General features: G+C 38.3%; 2 protein-coding genes across 2 annotated transcripts; both read right to left on the bottom strand.

The window, feature by feature from the left end:
- Positions 1 to 1154: 1154 nt before the first annotated feature.
- Positions 1155 to 5048, bottom strand: LOC145777278 (uncharacterized). The gene is made up of 3 exons (XM_082588624.1): positions 2923 to 5048; positions 2208 to 2329; positions 1155 to 1998 (listed from the first exon to the last, which is right to left on the bottom strand). Exons 1-3 carry the CDS (start codon positions 2935 to 2937, stop codon positions 1869 to 1871), a joined length of 267 nt encoding a protein of 88 aa, XP_082444750.1. The 5' UTR covers positions 2938 to 5048; the 3' UTR covers positions 1155 to 1868.
- Positions 5049 to 7087: 2039 nt separating this feature from the next.
- Positions 7088 to 10905, bottom strand: LOC145777581 (ribosome assembly protein METTL17, mitochondrial-like). Its single transcript, XM_082588997.1, has 2 exons — positions 9260 to 10905; positions 7088 to 7179 (listed from the first exon to the last, which is right to left on the bottom strand). The coding sequence occupies exon 1, from the start codon at positions 10812 to 10814 to the stop codon at positions 9354 to 9356; it is 1461 nt and encodes a 486-aa protein (XP_082445123.1). The 5' UTR covers positions 10815 to 10905; the 3' UTR covers positions 7088 to 7179; positions 9260 to 9353.
- Positions 10906 to 14736: the final 3831 nt, after the last annotated feature.

Genomic DNA, 14736 nt, shown 5'->3' with positions numbered 1-14736 from the left:
AAATATTACCCTAAAAGTGTTTTCCGAAAGCGCTATAATCCATTATTTGAGTGTAATTTTTCAAAAGTTTTTCCGGGGGAGCATGCCCCCGGACCCCCCTAGAATACGCGTGCCCTAACCCCCCTACCAGTTTTATTGCTTCAACCCACCAGGATACGCCTCTGCACATCAAGTGGAAATGGCTTAAAATCAAACACTTTGTTGTTCTCTTCAATTCATCAAATATTTGGCCCCCCCAAAAAAAAATTTCTGGCTACGCCACTGGGTGTGTGCACTTGAGCAACGCATTGCAAGGACTGCTCTCCACCGAAATGGAATAATTTACAGACAACAACACTAACTCTCACTCTACTCTGTCAATCTCGGTGACCGGGCCGCAAAACTTTTTTCCAACAAACTTTTTGTTCGTGGGAAAAAAACATGTAGCCTAAAAAACAAGGTACCCACGAACTTTTTGTCTCATTTGCATATTTCTGTCACTAGACCGCGCGTAGGCTAACTGTTTTTACCAATTCATTTTTTTCGCGCGGTTTTGAAAGTCAGCAGCCGATTTTCGCCCTCCAGGTCCAAATCCAAACATTGAACTTGAAAGAAAAATGTAGCCTGGAGACACACCTAGTCCAGTCAAGTTTAAAAAAGTTGAGAAAAGAAATTGATTCGGGTCACTCTGAAAATAAGATTTTTCAAATGGATTAAGAATTAACCCGAACCCATTAATCCCAACCCTACTTTTTTTTGAAAAGTTTTTGTGCACCGCAACAAATTAATGTAAGGGAACGTTCAAATATTACGTAACGCTTTTTTTCCGAATTTTTGACCCCCCCCCTCCCCCATGTAACGCTTTTTTCAATCCCCCCTCCCCCATGTAACGCTTTTTCACTACAAATTCAGCACAAAAAACCACCATTCCGTACTCGAAAGCGTTACGTAACGTTTTGCTTGAACCCCCTCTCCCCCGATGTGACGCTAACGTAACGCTTTGCATAAACCCCCCCCTCCCCCTCGAAGGCGTTACGTAATATTTGAACGTTCCCTAAAGAAAAAAAATTGACTTCGATGGGCGTCGAACCGATGTCCTCACGAATATAAGGCAAAAGACGAAACCACTGAACCAAACGCGCCAATTAAAAATGTTTGCATTCACACGGTATTAATACAAACTCTATGCGAAGTAACAAAAAGTTAGTGAGAAAAAAATTTCGCGACCGGGCCTGCGTCAGTGGTTCAAAGCCTCTACAAGTATGCGAAACTGGCAGGATTGAGCCTCCAAAGACGTAGTCTCAATTAAGGATTATATTATTTCCACAACCATTCATACAATACGATTAGATATGGGTGCAGGCAAGAAGTTACCAACAACAATTTGAAAAAAAGCGGTGGGAGCAGTTCATTGTTTTTCAGATTACTTTCAATTTTGTGTAAACATCATACGACGCACTCAAGCGTGTCGGAATCGTCATTCTGGTTGGCAATAATGTCACAATGTTTCTTCTATAACAAACCATGACAAGTAAAACATTGTCTACTTTTCAAAAAGGAACACCACTGGGAAAAATGTGAATAAGCAGGTGGATGGTGCGCTGGTACCGCTTTCGTAATACGGCCACTTCAAATGTGAAGAGCTGACCAAGTGCCTTCCCAACCATATTCAGACCTAGGGAGTGGGGACTAGTATCCTGTCCTTCATGTTAGATTGTAGAAGATCAATACAAAAGAAGCAGCCGTGGTAATTTGGATTCATGTGCGATCTTGCTCAATCTCATGCATACGTCACTGTGACAACGTTTCGGTCGAAATTTCATCGGTAGCTGGTTGACCTTCGCATCGTTTCCGACCCTGGTAGTCACCTTTGCAACTCTCTGGGAGTCCTACCCGCCACTTAGAGGTGGGATGACGGCGATAGTGTCGCTGCTCACGAACTTCAAAGGGATGTCTTCACTGACACTGACGTATTCCTCGTTGACTGAAAGAGCGAAGCAGCCTTGAAGCTCTTTCAATCTGCAAGTGTTTCAAGAAATAATTTATATTTAGGAACAAGAACATTTACATTTAGCGGCAGTGTTGAGAATGTAGCTTATTTTGTTGGGAGACACAGACTGAATATTGATATCACCGATCTACTGGGCGAGAATATACCGAGACAGCATCTAATACTAAGTTAATTCCTTGATCTTCACTAAACTGTTCATCCTTAGCCTAGTTCTAACCTGGGAAAAGCTGAGTGGATCAATGCGAATAAGTTGGATGACGTGGTTTCGCGAGGGACTTTCACTACTCCTTTGTTCTGGCCCAACAAGTCACGACTTTTGGCAAAAAAGAAAATTGTAACCTGAAAGAAAAGATTCAGATTACAAATGTTACTACAAAAAGCGTGCAGTATTTCTTCACAGAAGTCATTTTCAATGATAAACAGTAAACGAGGTTATTATAGTTCAACCTTTCAAACAGTAGAGCACGTTGCAAGTTATTGAGGTAAGACGTTTCATATTTCAATCCCTTTTGAACCTGTATCACTGATCATGGCATAGGTTCTGTGCCTAAGAGACAGTGTCTGTGAGTTATAACTTGCAGTTACAATATTCTACAGCTATGTAAAACTACGAAGGATAAATTTTCTCAACTCCAAGAATAAAGGCAACAAAGCCACTTTATACAACGAATGTATTGCTCTGACAAAAGGAAGTTGGAAGAATTCATAGTAACTTGTAGGAGACAAACATTTAGCATATGTACTACTGGTAAAGAAGAACACATGTGTATATCCAGAACTGCTGGTGGATACACAAACAAAAAGTGTAGCTGCTACCAAACATATGACGCTGCAGCCTGAAATAATTTTAAATTGATCACAAGCTTTAGATGAAAATATAAATGAAATAGCAAACATGAAATGAATTACTGACATCGGTGTCAGTTACTCACTTCAACGTCCTCCATTAGACTACGAACACTGTGACTTTGTCTCAAACAAACAAGCAAGCCTATATTATTCCTGAAACAAGAGCGAAATGAAACAAATATTATCAAGAATAAAATCAGAGAAGAAATCTTGCCAATTCAGTACAAATGTTAAAACAATGCTATGCAGTCATACTTAGTTTACCTCGACAATTTTTCTTTACAAAACAATACTACTCAGCAATGGTGACAAACCAGTTTTGTAGTTAATCGCATAGAAAATATTCTATATATATTTTTCAACACCAGTGGTATAGCACATGTACTTAAAACTACCATAATTATGTTTCACATTTTTAACCAACTCTAGCTAAAGATACTATTACTACAACACAATTGATGTTCTGCAGTCTTCTTGCTTTCTTGCAACAACAATGCAAGAACCTTACAAGGAAAAGGAGAAAAAACTGTACGGTACATGTGCTTTGATGACTTAGAGAAGATGCTTGGCAGAGTCCGAAGAAAAGTAAAGGATTGAAAATTGGGCAATGAGAAGATGGATACCGAAGGTGTTAGTAAGGGCAGTGATGTCGGTGTGTGCAAGTGCGGTAGCAAAAGAAAAAGTTGGTTTAAGTCAGTAGCCTATTCAGATGAATTTTTTGTGAAAGTCAGATTACCCCAAGGTGCTGTCACCTCTCATATTTGCTAGCGTGGTTGATGTTGTGACTGAAGAGGTAAGAGAGGGGTTGCTGACCAAACTTTTGTATGCAAATGACCTGGTTTTGACTAATGGTAGTATGGAGGGACTAGGAAAAAATTGCGATAACATATGGAAGCCTAGGAAGGAAACATTTGAGACAAAGGGTAAGAACGTAAATCTAGAAAAAACAAAAGTGATAGTGCAGAAGGATGTAGAAGGTTGATGGTGCAGATGGAGCAGAAGGTGGTAAAGAGCAATGTCGACTTATGTGCAATATGTGGAAAAAGAGTGATCGAGAAATTTGATGCAACGAGTGTAGTGAGTAAGTGGGTACATGTGAGATGTGTCAATACGAGGAGAGCTACCACAAGACTGGCAAACTGTTTTATTTGTGGGAAATATGATAAAAAAAAATGTAGCTGAGGATTGCAAAGAAAATTTATTTTATGGAATTGAAACAGTGACCAACTTTAACTATTATTTGGCTGATCAAATAAATGAAAGTTGAGACTGGAAGGGCAAGGCTGAGTTGGGCAAGTTCATCGAATGCAGGCAAATGTTATATGAAAAAAGTTTTTGTTAAAAATGAAAGGAAAAGTCATTGGAGTTGTGTGCGGCCTGCAATATTACACGGCAGCGAAACATGGATACTAAGAGAGAGTCAACTGGCAATTCTGAGAGCAATGTGTGGATTAAAAACGACATGGAAGAAAAAGACTGAAGAACTGATGGATATGCTGGAGATCAGGAAGACTATTGAACAACTTGCAAGGGCAAACAGAGTAAGACACATGGACAATGTAAGAAGAAAGTTCTCTTCGAATGGCATTGACTTTGAAGGTAGATAAGAAGAGGAAACAGGGATACTAAAAAGATCATGGAAGGAACAGGTGAAGAATGAGGGGTCCACGTCTTTTAGGCGCTGACAGTTAGGCGCTGGTCTAATAGGCGCGCACACTGTGGCATCTGGATATTTAGGTGCGGAGCACTGTGGCACCCGGTCATTTAGGTGCTATTCCTAGTGAAGTCTCTAGATTGTATCAGCTTGGCAGGGAGGGGCGTAGGGCAATGATTTTCACACAAAATATTATATTGAACAGAAAAATATATTGTTTTGTTAATGCGTGTGTGTTGTTGGTCATGGCTTCAGTGAGTGAAGCTGCTTAAACCGGCAATGATTTTCACATAAAATGTTACATTGAACAGAAAAATATGTTGTTTTTTTAATGCGCGTGTTCAGCATTTATTTGTTGTTAGTCCAGGTTTGCGTCGGCGAAAACTTTATCAATAAATTATTCTAGTTTCCGAACATATGAGTTCACTTTTAGTTAGTAAATAATAACTACACTAAACATCAGTAAAAAATGTACCGTAGCCTATATTCAAGCGGGTAGCGCGTTGGGCTCGCAGACGAGAGCCTGCATGTTCGACTCCAGCCACCCGCACTTGCTGTTGTTTCTCTGGGCAAGAAACTTTACGATAATTGCCTCTACCCAGTGATCGATTTCGAGTAATGGGTAGTACCAAATTTAAGTTATAAGTAGAGTAGACAACCGGAAACAGACATTGCAGTCGGCTGCAGCGTGGGTCAGGTGCCTACGTCGGAAGGCGCACACCGATGCATAGCGCTCAAGTCCGCTTTCCCGCAATGCAGGATAAAGATAATAAAACAAACAAGCAAAACTTAGTTTTCCGTCAAAACCCCGACTAGGTTTAATAACGAGCGAAGTCGCACCATTATGCTTGCAACTTGTAGCCAAGGTGTAGCCTATATGCCCTGTAGAAATGTATTCATGTGAACAGTAGTAGAGCATCTTACGCGTTCTCGTCACATGGCCAATCCATCCCGAACAGAAGTAATTGCGAAAGATAACAGATTAAGTAAAGTTCCATCTGGCTGCAACTTGTGTTCAGGATGCATTGCAAATGTCCTGTAGAGATGCGCTTATATCAAGAGTAGTAGAGCGTTTTCCCGCACCTCATCTCCACACGATCTATTCGTCTCAAGTAGAAGTAATTATTAAAGGTAACAGATTGCACAAAGTTGCGCCTTTAAACCGGCAACTTCTACTCCAGAAGTATACGTGTCCTGTGGAGATCAGGTGGTCTACTGCTCTAATTGCCCTGCATATAAGCCGATGTTGGATCTGAGCACTTCATTTGCACGGAAAAGTTTAGTAAGTTTGCTACATCATAAAGCAAAGATTGATATGGCAGCTTCGACTATTTCAACTCCACTTAATCGTGAAAAAATTGCTGCTGATGGCTTCATCTATACATTTGAAAAAATGAGTGTCGATAATCGTAGTCGTAGTCGATAATAGACGCAATGATCGACGTAGACGCACAATCTTGACATCAAATGAAAGCAAACATCTTCAGCTATCCGAAGATGCAAAGCTTTGCAATAAAATTTAAAACATTCAATGTACAACTAGCAACTTTCCATACGGTATTTTTTCTAATTTCTAAAAAAAATAAAAATTGGCAGAAAAGTGTACTTCATTATAATCTTTACTACCCTAGCATGATACAATAATATGAAAATATATGTAGTTTAATCGAATGCCAAAACAATTCTGCACATGAGAGAAATTTTACTTCGTTTCTGAGCGCAATGCTTTAGGAGGTACAGCAGAATGATTATGGAGAAATTTGGAAAATTTTAATCAAAAAGTTTACGTAATTTAACCTACAGTCTTTTTGATCGAGAAATTCCAAAGTAAGGGGTTGCCTAGCCAGTTTTGACTGCCAATTCCAACAAGTGGAAGAAAAAAAAATCCACTGTGTCCCCATCTTTAAGAAGTCCTCATCTGATCAACTGCACAGCCAAAATATTTTTTTTTTAATTAGCCAAAAAAGAACAAGCAAAGACTATGGATCTGCCATCATTTACATTTTTTTTTTGCTTGAAATAGGCTACCTTTTAACCTTGGACGTAGGGATACTTCCTTGGTCATCATGGCAAAAATCCCAAGACGTGTGTATACGTCCGTGGTCGCGAAAGAGTTAACTAAAAATGAACTCAATAATGTTCGGAAACTTGAATAATTTATTGATAAAGCTTTCACCAACGCAAACCTGGACTAACAACAAATAAAACAATAATAAATCAATAAAACAACAATATATTTTTCTGTTCAATATAACATTTTGTGTGAAAAGCATTGCCGGTTTAAGCAGCTTCACTCACGGAAGCCATTATATAATTTTCTGGCAAGCTGATACAATCTACAGACTTTACTAGGAATAGCACCTAAATGACCGGGCGCCACAGTGCTCCGCACCTAAATATCCAGACGCCACAGTGTGCGCGCCTATTAGACCAGCGCCTAACTGTCAGCGCCTAAAAGACTTGCTCCCAGAATGAGGCAGACAAAGTTGGACTAACGGAAGAAGATGCGACGCACAGAACGAGATGGAGAATAGGAGTGAAGGTAATCGCTATAAGGAAAGAATTGGCTACTCCCGGCCCCATTAGTGGGGACAAAACCGAATTTGGATGACGATGAATGTAATGAGATAAAGTCATAGTGGAAATCCAAACATTTAGACTTAGTGACAAATTAGTGATACTATCAGTAGAGCTCGACCGATATCACTTTTTCAGGCCGATACCGATACCGATATTTATGAAATTTTTAGGCCGATACCGATATATATCGGCCGATATATATCAATTACGAAAAATTTGTTACCAACAAGGTTATTAAGCAACAAACCAGTCCAAGAAAGTTTATGCATTGGTTGCTGTCATAAGCGCCGAGTTTTCAAAATAGCTGGGCGGGCGAACACATACTGTCACGTCACGTCGTGATCACCAATAATAATGTAGAACTCCACTGTTGTTTTCCTGCCACCAAGGTCCAAGATCTAGGCTTCCTAGTTCCTACTACTATAAATTGCAAATATTTAGCGATAAACTGCGCTATTGAACCGAGCTTACATTGAATCTACAATAGAACAGTTAACGAAGGAGCTGAATTGCAACTAATGAGTGACAACCAACGGTTTCATCCGGCCAAACCAACACGTGTGCACTGTTCAGTAGTGCACCGTTTAATATCAGTGACGTAACAGACGCAACTGTGATGGTTGAGACGACAACATAGAGCATTTTAGCAGCAGAGTTAATTGATGACGTCGTTTGAGAGAAAATTACTCCTTTGAATAACTCCTTTGAATTACTCCTTTGAATAGAAATAACTCCAATTGAATTACTCCTTTGAAAAGAAAATTACTCCTTTGAATACTCCTTTGAATTTAACATCTGGCGATGTTAAAACGATGTAACAGCAGTGGAAATTGCGGTCAGACTTTTGCTGCGAATGAACCCAGACAGCAAAATCTGTCATTTTTACATTGGTTCAATGTCCGCAGACGTCACAGCAATGTAAAAATGACGGATTTTGCCGCCTGGGAAGTTCCTCACAGGTTTGCACAATTTACTTGATTTATAGCACTGGGCTTACGAGTGGCAGAGTGGAGACAAACGGCGCGGCTGGACACTTTTGCTCGTTTAACGACGAATCAACATTGTTTAACGTTGCATGAATGTAACATGGCAATAATTGACGAAAACTAATCGCTTAATCAGTAGGTCTAGTAGGGCCTATCATATGGCGACAAAACCTTGCGAATAAGGTAAGTAGGCTAGTATTAGAAGGTGGCAGATGGTTACAGAAATTTTTGGACTTAAAATTGAATTAATTTTTTTTTAATTCCTGAAATGTCCGGCGGGCGCGGCCCACCCGCCCGGGACTCAGCGCGGGTGGTTGCTTGTTTAATTACGCCGCATAACTTCCACCGAAAGAGGTCGTGTGGCTTCTTGCGTCACAATGCTCTGGGCACGAATCGGAAAACTTCTATAATGACGCTACTATTTTCTTCTGTGCAAAGTTTCACTAGGCTTTTTTCTTTGGGCTTATTTTTGCAACTTCTACAATGACGCTACTATTTTCTTCTGTGCAAAGTTTCACCAGGATTTTTTCTTTATTTTTGCAACTTCTACAATGACGCTACTATTTTCTTCTGTGCAAAGTTTCACTAGGATTTTTTCTTCGGGTTTATTTTTGCGTGTCATGTGAACAAAAGTTAATTTTCCCTGGACCTTTTCTTTCTTACTGTAATACCAAAACTTGACAAATTTTGCGGCATCTTGCTGCGATAGCCTACTCGTATGATCTCATTTTGTAACGAATCTTGCCTTATCAATATCACTCGGAGATCAAAGCCAGGCATTGTGACGTAAGACTTGAAATAAGCTGTGCGTGGTTAGTGTAGAAGTACACCCGCACTCCCAACGATTCTTAGCGAAAAATTCACCTTTGTTACACTGATTCAATGTCATCAATCGTTGAAGCAACGTAAAACTCGAAATTTTTCCTGCTTGAATTGAAGCTAAGGGATACAGTATTAACATTTTCTAGATGCTCGCACTAGAATGGGCGGGAAATTTTATTTTCACAGCAATTGTTTGTGCTATGTAAGCACGTTTGAGAAACTTGTGTTTCTTCTAAAGGCATGCATGGATGGTTTTGAGTTTGCTTTTGCTGGCCGATGTTTATCGGCGAAAAATAGCCGATACGATATATCGGCTACACCTGATATCGGCCGATACATATCGGCTGACCGATATATCGGTCGAGCTCTAACTATCAGTCAACAAGAGATGAGAACATAAGCTGCTTTCTGAGAATGTTTTTGTTGTATATATATACATAGAAATTTAAAATGTGATCCTATAGTAAAAACATTAATCAGCATCATTTTCTGAATTACGAGAATACAATGGTAAGGAATCCCCAAGTGAGGACTTTTTACCAACGTAGCACAAATCAGTACCAAATTTAGATTTCGATAGTGACATATGCTCAATGGTTCCACCTGGTGTACAAATGTGACATGTAACACATTGATTTACATGAGGATCAGAAACAACACGAGGCCACTGTGGGGAATGACTGGCATGAGAACACTGTTTGTCAAAAATAATGTATGAAAATTTTTCTTTTTTTATTTGAATCTTTTGAAATGGCTGTACATATTCTGGTACAAAATACTTCTGAGTGAACACACATGAAGAGTTGGTGTTCCACATTGGACAAGCCATCTCATGGGGACAAGGAGCAAACACTGAAGCACTTTTTCTAGCTTTTGACCATTTTTTGGCTTTTTTTGAGTCAGCACCTTCAAGTCCTTGAAGAAGCAAGTTTCTCGCTTCCATTATAATGTAATAACCATAAAAATTACCATTCTCTATCAAAACTAAAAATCGCCCTGTCTTTTCCCACAACAATTTTAAAATCATAAGTCTTTCTTTTTGTGATGGTAATTCACTTAGGGCATAAGCTGACATTACAATATCATAATTATTTTGAAAAGAAACTGGTAAAATTTTACGTATAAATAAGCCAGGCAATGCGTTATCATAGTTTCCACCAGAGAACATAAAAAAAGCCAAGTGATTCATTTCTGTGGAGGAATCAATGCAGTAGTATTGCTTTATACTATTCTTCCAAAGAGAATTAACTGCCCAGACACACATTCCCGTCCCAGAACCAAAATTCAAAAGGGAAGTTGGTTTGAAATCTGGTATGTTCTGTTTTATTTCATTTAAAACACGAAGAGAGGCAGCATAACAACCAGGACTTCGGCTAATCAAGTAGGCGGCTGAGTTTAATTTGTCATAAACTACTTGTTTCCATTGAAACTGATGATTTGCAATTCTGTCATGTTTTGTTTCTTCTTTCATAATACTTTTAAATAACAAAGGAGGTGCATTCATAAGTTCTTGAATTTTCGCACTTGGACGAGGTAATCTCTCAGAAGTTTTGTCAAAAAAAGAAGCTTTGTGACGAACAAATCGATTCTTTTCTTTGCAAGTTCGACGTGAGTATAAGAAGTTTTCAAGTTTTTGTGCCACAGTTAAAGTAACATTTTTATCACAGTCTTTAAGAAAGAGTTTAGCAGCAGAATTGAGTCGGTCAGGCATTGCAATTGCAGGCAAGTTGCACTTTCCTGGGTGCTTTCCAAAACTGCCACCTTTCCACCACTTCCGCCACGGCTCATCGTTGTCACACATTCTGTCAAGTTTCATTTTACTCTCTTTGTTGTAGTCAGGTGCAGTAATTTTTGACATATAATATGAAGTATTTTTGAAAAATAGTTCAAAGTTTGTACACAGAAATCTATCTCGCTTGAAAAGCTTCAACATTTTGTTTTTGTAGATATATCACAAATTCAGGAAACCAATTTTTCTTAACTTAAACTAGCTTATACGTAAGATATATTTGTCTAGAAATCAAAGAAAAGAACATGACCAAATCTGAAATATAAAACAAACCTTTACCTAAATTATATGTGTTTCTCTAGTTGTTCAATTAGGGTGCAACCTAATTTGTACCATGAACAATTCGTACCGTTCGTACCTTAAAAAGATCGAGAGAAAAAATTTAAAAAAGCCGAAGTCGCTGATTGCAGTTTCCGCAAACATTTAAAAAGGGTTAGGGTATCGAAGTATCGGTTAGGTATCGGTATCTGCAAACGCACAAACTGAAAAGATCAAGAGAAAAAAACATCGCTGATCGCAGTTTCCGTTTTTCCGCAAACATTTTAAAAGGGTTGGGGTGTTTCCGTAAACAAACAAACTGAAAAGATCAAGAGAAAAAATAGAACAAAGCCAAAGTCGCTGATCGCAGTTTCCGTTTTTCCGCAGTTTCCGAAAACATTTTAAAATTTCCGGTAATGATCCTAAGAGTTTGCCGAAGTCGCTGATCGTAGTTTCCGCAAACATTTTAAAATTTCTGGTAATGATCCTAAGAGTTTTTGTTTGTTTGCGAAAAATTTTAAAATGTTTGCGGAAACTGCGATCAACTATAACCCTTTTAAAATGTTTGACTCCGGCTTTTTTAATTTTTTTTTTCGATCAAAGTACGAACTGACGGTACGAATTGTTCATGGTACGAATTAGGTCGCATCCGTTCAATTATACATACATATATATAGTATACGAGTATACATACAGCACAGTATACACTGCGCATGATATGAAAGCTTTAAACTTTTCCGCATTGCCAATTGAGGGTGCAACCTAGTTCGTACCCTGAACAGTTTGTACCCTGAAAAGATCGAGAGAAAAAATTCAAAAAAGCCGAATTCGCTGTTTGGAGTTTCCGCAAACAAATTGAAAAGATCGATAGAAAAAAATAGAACAAAGCCGAAGTCGCTGATCGCAGTTTCCGCAAACATTTTAAAATTTCCGGTAATGATCCTAAGATTTGCCGAAGTTGCTGATCGCATATGCCGCAAACATTTTAAAAAGGTTAGGGTTGAGATCGGAGTTTCCGCAAACATTTTAAAATTTGCAGTAATGATCCTGAGAGTTTTTGTTTGTTTGCAGAAACTGTGACAAGCGATTTCGGCTTTGTGCTAGTTTTTCTCTCGATCTTTTCAGAGGGAAAATTTGTAAATGTTTGCGGAAACCGCGATCAGCGACTTCGGCTTTTTTGAATTTTTTCTCTCGATCTTTTCAGGGTACGAACTGCTCAGGGTACGAACTAGATTGCATCCGCCAATTGATGCCTTTTCAGCCATACTATAGTCTATACTTTTCAGCCATACTATAGTCTATTTCTAAAATATGCAAAAGAAGTTGTAGCTGCATAATTTTCTACTTATAGGCAAGTTTTCTCCAGGGTTAAGCTGCCGTGGTTTTCTTAAACCAATTTCGAATAGCAGTCACTTCTGGACTGCTAACGCAGGGCACAGAGTTGCAAATGCAGTATAAGTTACTAGACCGACCAGAAGTCAAAGAACTGCCAGGCGCGTTCACACACAATACAAAGGTGAAAATTTTGAAACTGCATTTAGTCCATTTGTTGGTCTCATAGCGATGGATAATTATTATTTAAGATTAAACAGTATTTAAAATTGTAGCCGTGACTTTTTGAAGTGTTAAAAAGTTAATTATTTAAAAATAATAATAATATAATGTTAGAAAACTCTGGGTACTCCTGGAAGGCAGTAACTTCTGGACCACTACACAGGATTAGCCTACTGTAGGCCTACTTTCTCCATCTTACTTTTACGATGACTGCTTATCTACATAAATACTGAAACTGACAAATTCAATCCAAGACACTTTCCATTGGACTGTTATTTAACACTGCATATGTACAACCTGTTTGTGCTTCTGTTTGTTTTTGTTAGGGTATGTTTTTGCTAGCTACAGACATTAGACCTACGGTATTCAAAATTTAGAAGTTTTCAAATTTTTTAGCCCCTTAGGCCTAGATTGTTTCCCATGAGAAATCCAAAAGCCATGATCCTGATGGTTGAACGCTGTATTTCAACTGAAAACACTTTCATCCAATGCCTCACTGTCACTGATAACTCACAAACGAAAATCAACTTTTAGATTGAAAACTTAGACATTTGGCATAATTGTAGGAAGTATTTTTAATTGTAACCAGGGTTGCCAGGTCCATTTATGGAAAAAATGCCAAACAACTGGTCAAAAATGCCAAATGACCTAAAAAATGCCAAATAGGCAAAGCGCTGCAAAATCGAAGGTTTCTTCATTAATAAGTACCGTAATGGATTCGGTAAAAAATGGATAGAACTGCAACAAAGCTCAGCCTACACTTGCTGCTATTGCACAACCTATCTTCATTCTTGAAAGTACCGTATTCTTCAGTAAAAAATTTTTTGAAAAAATGTCAAGTCAAGTCAATTTATTTTGTTTTAACAGCGCCATATATTAACAAATAATCAGAGTAAAATGTAATTGTCAAAACAATGCATTGTACAACTGTTGGTTAGATTATGGCGCAATCAGGATGGTAGCGAAAGACCATAAGCAGTCATCTAGTCAGCCACCACCCCATCACAGTAAATCTAACTACACATTCATACACACTAGTGTGCAGAGGCAGGCACACTACTTCATTGAATAAAAAGGGTTCGCCACTGAGATTGAAAAACAACTACTGTTGGTTTGAATCTGCATTCTCAGACTGAGTAAGCCGAGGATGAAGATTCAAACCAACGAGCAACGACCAAGAATTGACCAACCACCAATAATTAGTGATTGTGTGCTATAATAGGCTACAACACTTGCAAAAGTTTTCCTGAAATAACGAGGAAAAACGTGGATACCACCACCAAATTGCAACAATTTTTATGTGAAGCATACAAAAACAGGGCAATTTGATACTAATAACTGTAGAGAACAAATATTAATAAGTAACTTACGATATGATGATATAGGCCTACTGTAAAGGTAAGTTATCCTTTGTATTGAGCACTTAAGGTACGCATGTATATTCATGTAACAGTTGGTTTTTGAGATTTTTTTTAAAGCAATGGAACGGTAAATCTTTTACATCGTGTGAAATTTCACTCCACACTTGCACACACAAGAAATGGAGTGTTTTTTTGCCAAAGTTTGTTTCAAACCTGGGAAGAAAAAATCTGGTTTTAGCCTTATGTCTTGTATCATGTTGATGTTTGTCGTCTAATTTAACAAAGTAGCCAGAGAAACATGCTGGCAAAAAATTATTTTCGTACTTGAACATGAACTGTGCATATGCCAGCTTTGCAAGGTCACTCACTTTTAATACCTGAAATTTGCTGTACATGTAGGTCGTCGAAGTTTTCCTGTCACCAAACAAACACGCTCTAATAAATTTGTTCTGAATCACCTCCACCTTGTGTACTAACGTTTTGTTGGCCCTACCCCAATTAATTATCGAATATTGAAGATTTGATTTAAATAATGAAAAGTAAATTAATCGTAATGTGGATAATGGGACATAGTATCTGATTTTGTAAGCAATGCCACATACTTTACTCAATTTTGTGCAAAGGTCAGAGATATGGGCGTTCCAGTTCAATCTGTGGTCCATCGTTACTCCAAGATATTTTACTTGATCAGTTTTGTTAATGCTTTGGCCGTTTAAGGTGAGAGAGAACGATTTTGCAACAGGAAGATTTCTACAAATGATCATAAAATTAGTTTTAGTGTAATTAATCGATAATTTATTGGTTCTCATCCATACATCAATCTTTTTTATTTCTTCATTGGCTTGTTGTTCTAGGCAAGTCAAATTGTGGTGTGTCATGTTTAGGCTGGTGTC

The sequence above is a fragment of the Aplidium turbinatum genome, chromosome 9 (assembly GCF_918807975.1).
Source record: "Aplidium turbinatum chromosome 9, kaAplTurb1.1, whole genome shotgun sequence".
NCBI classification, from domain to species: Eukaryota; Metazoa; Chordata; class Ascidiacea; order Aplousobranchia; family Polyclinidae; genus Aplidium; species Aplidium turbinatum.
The sequence above is the reverse complement of the archived record's forward strand: the minus strand, read 5'-3'. Positions and strand labels throughout refer to the sequence as shown.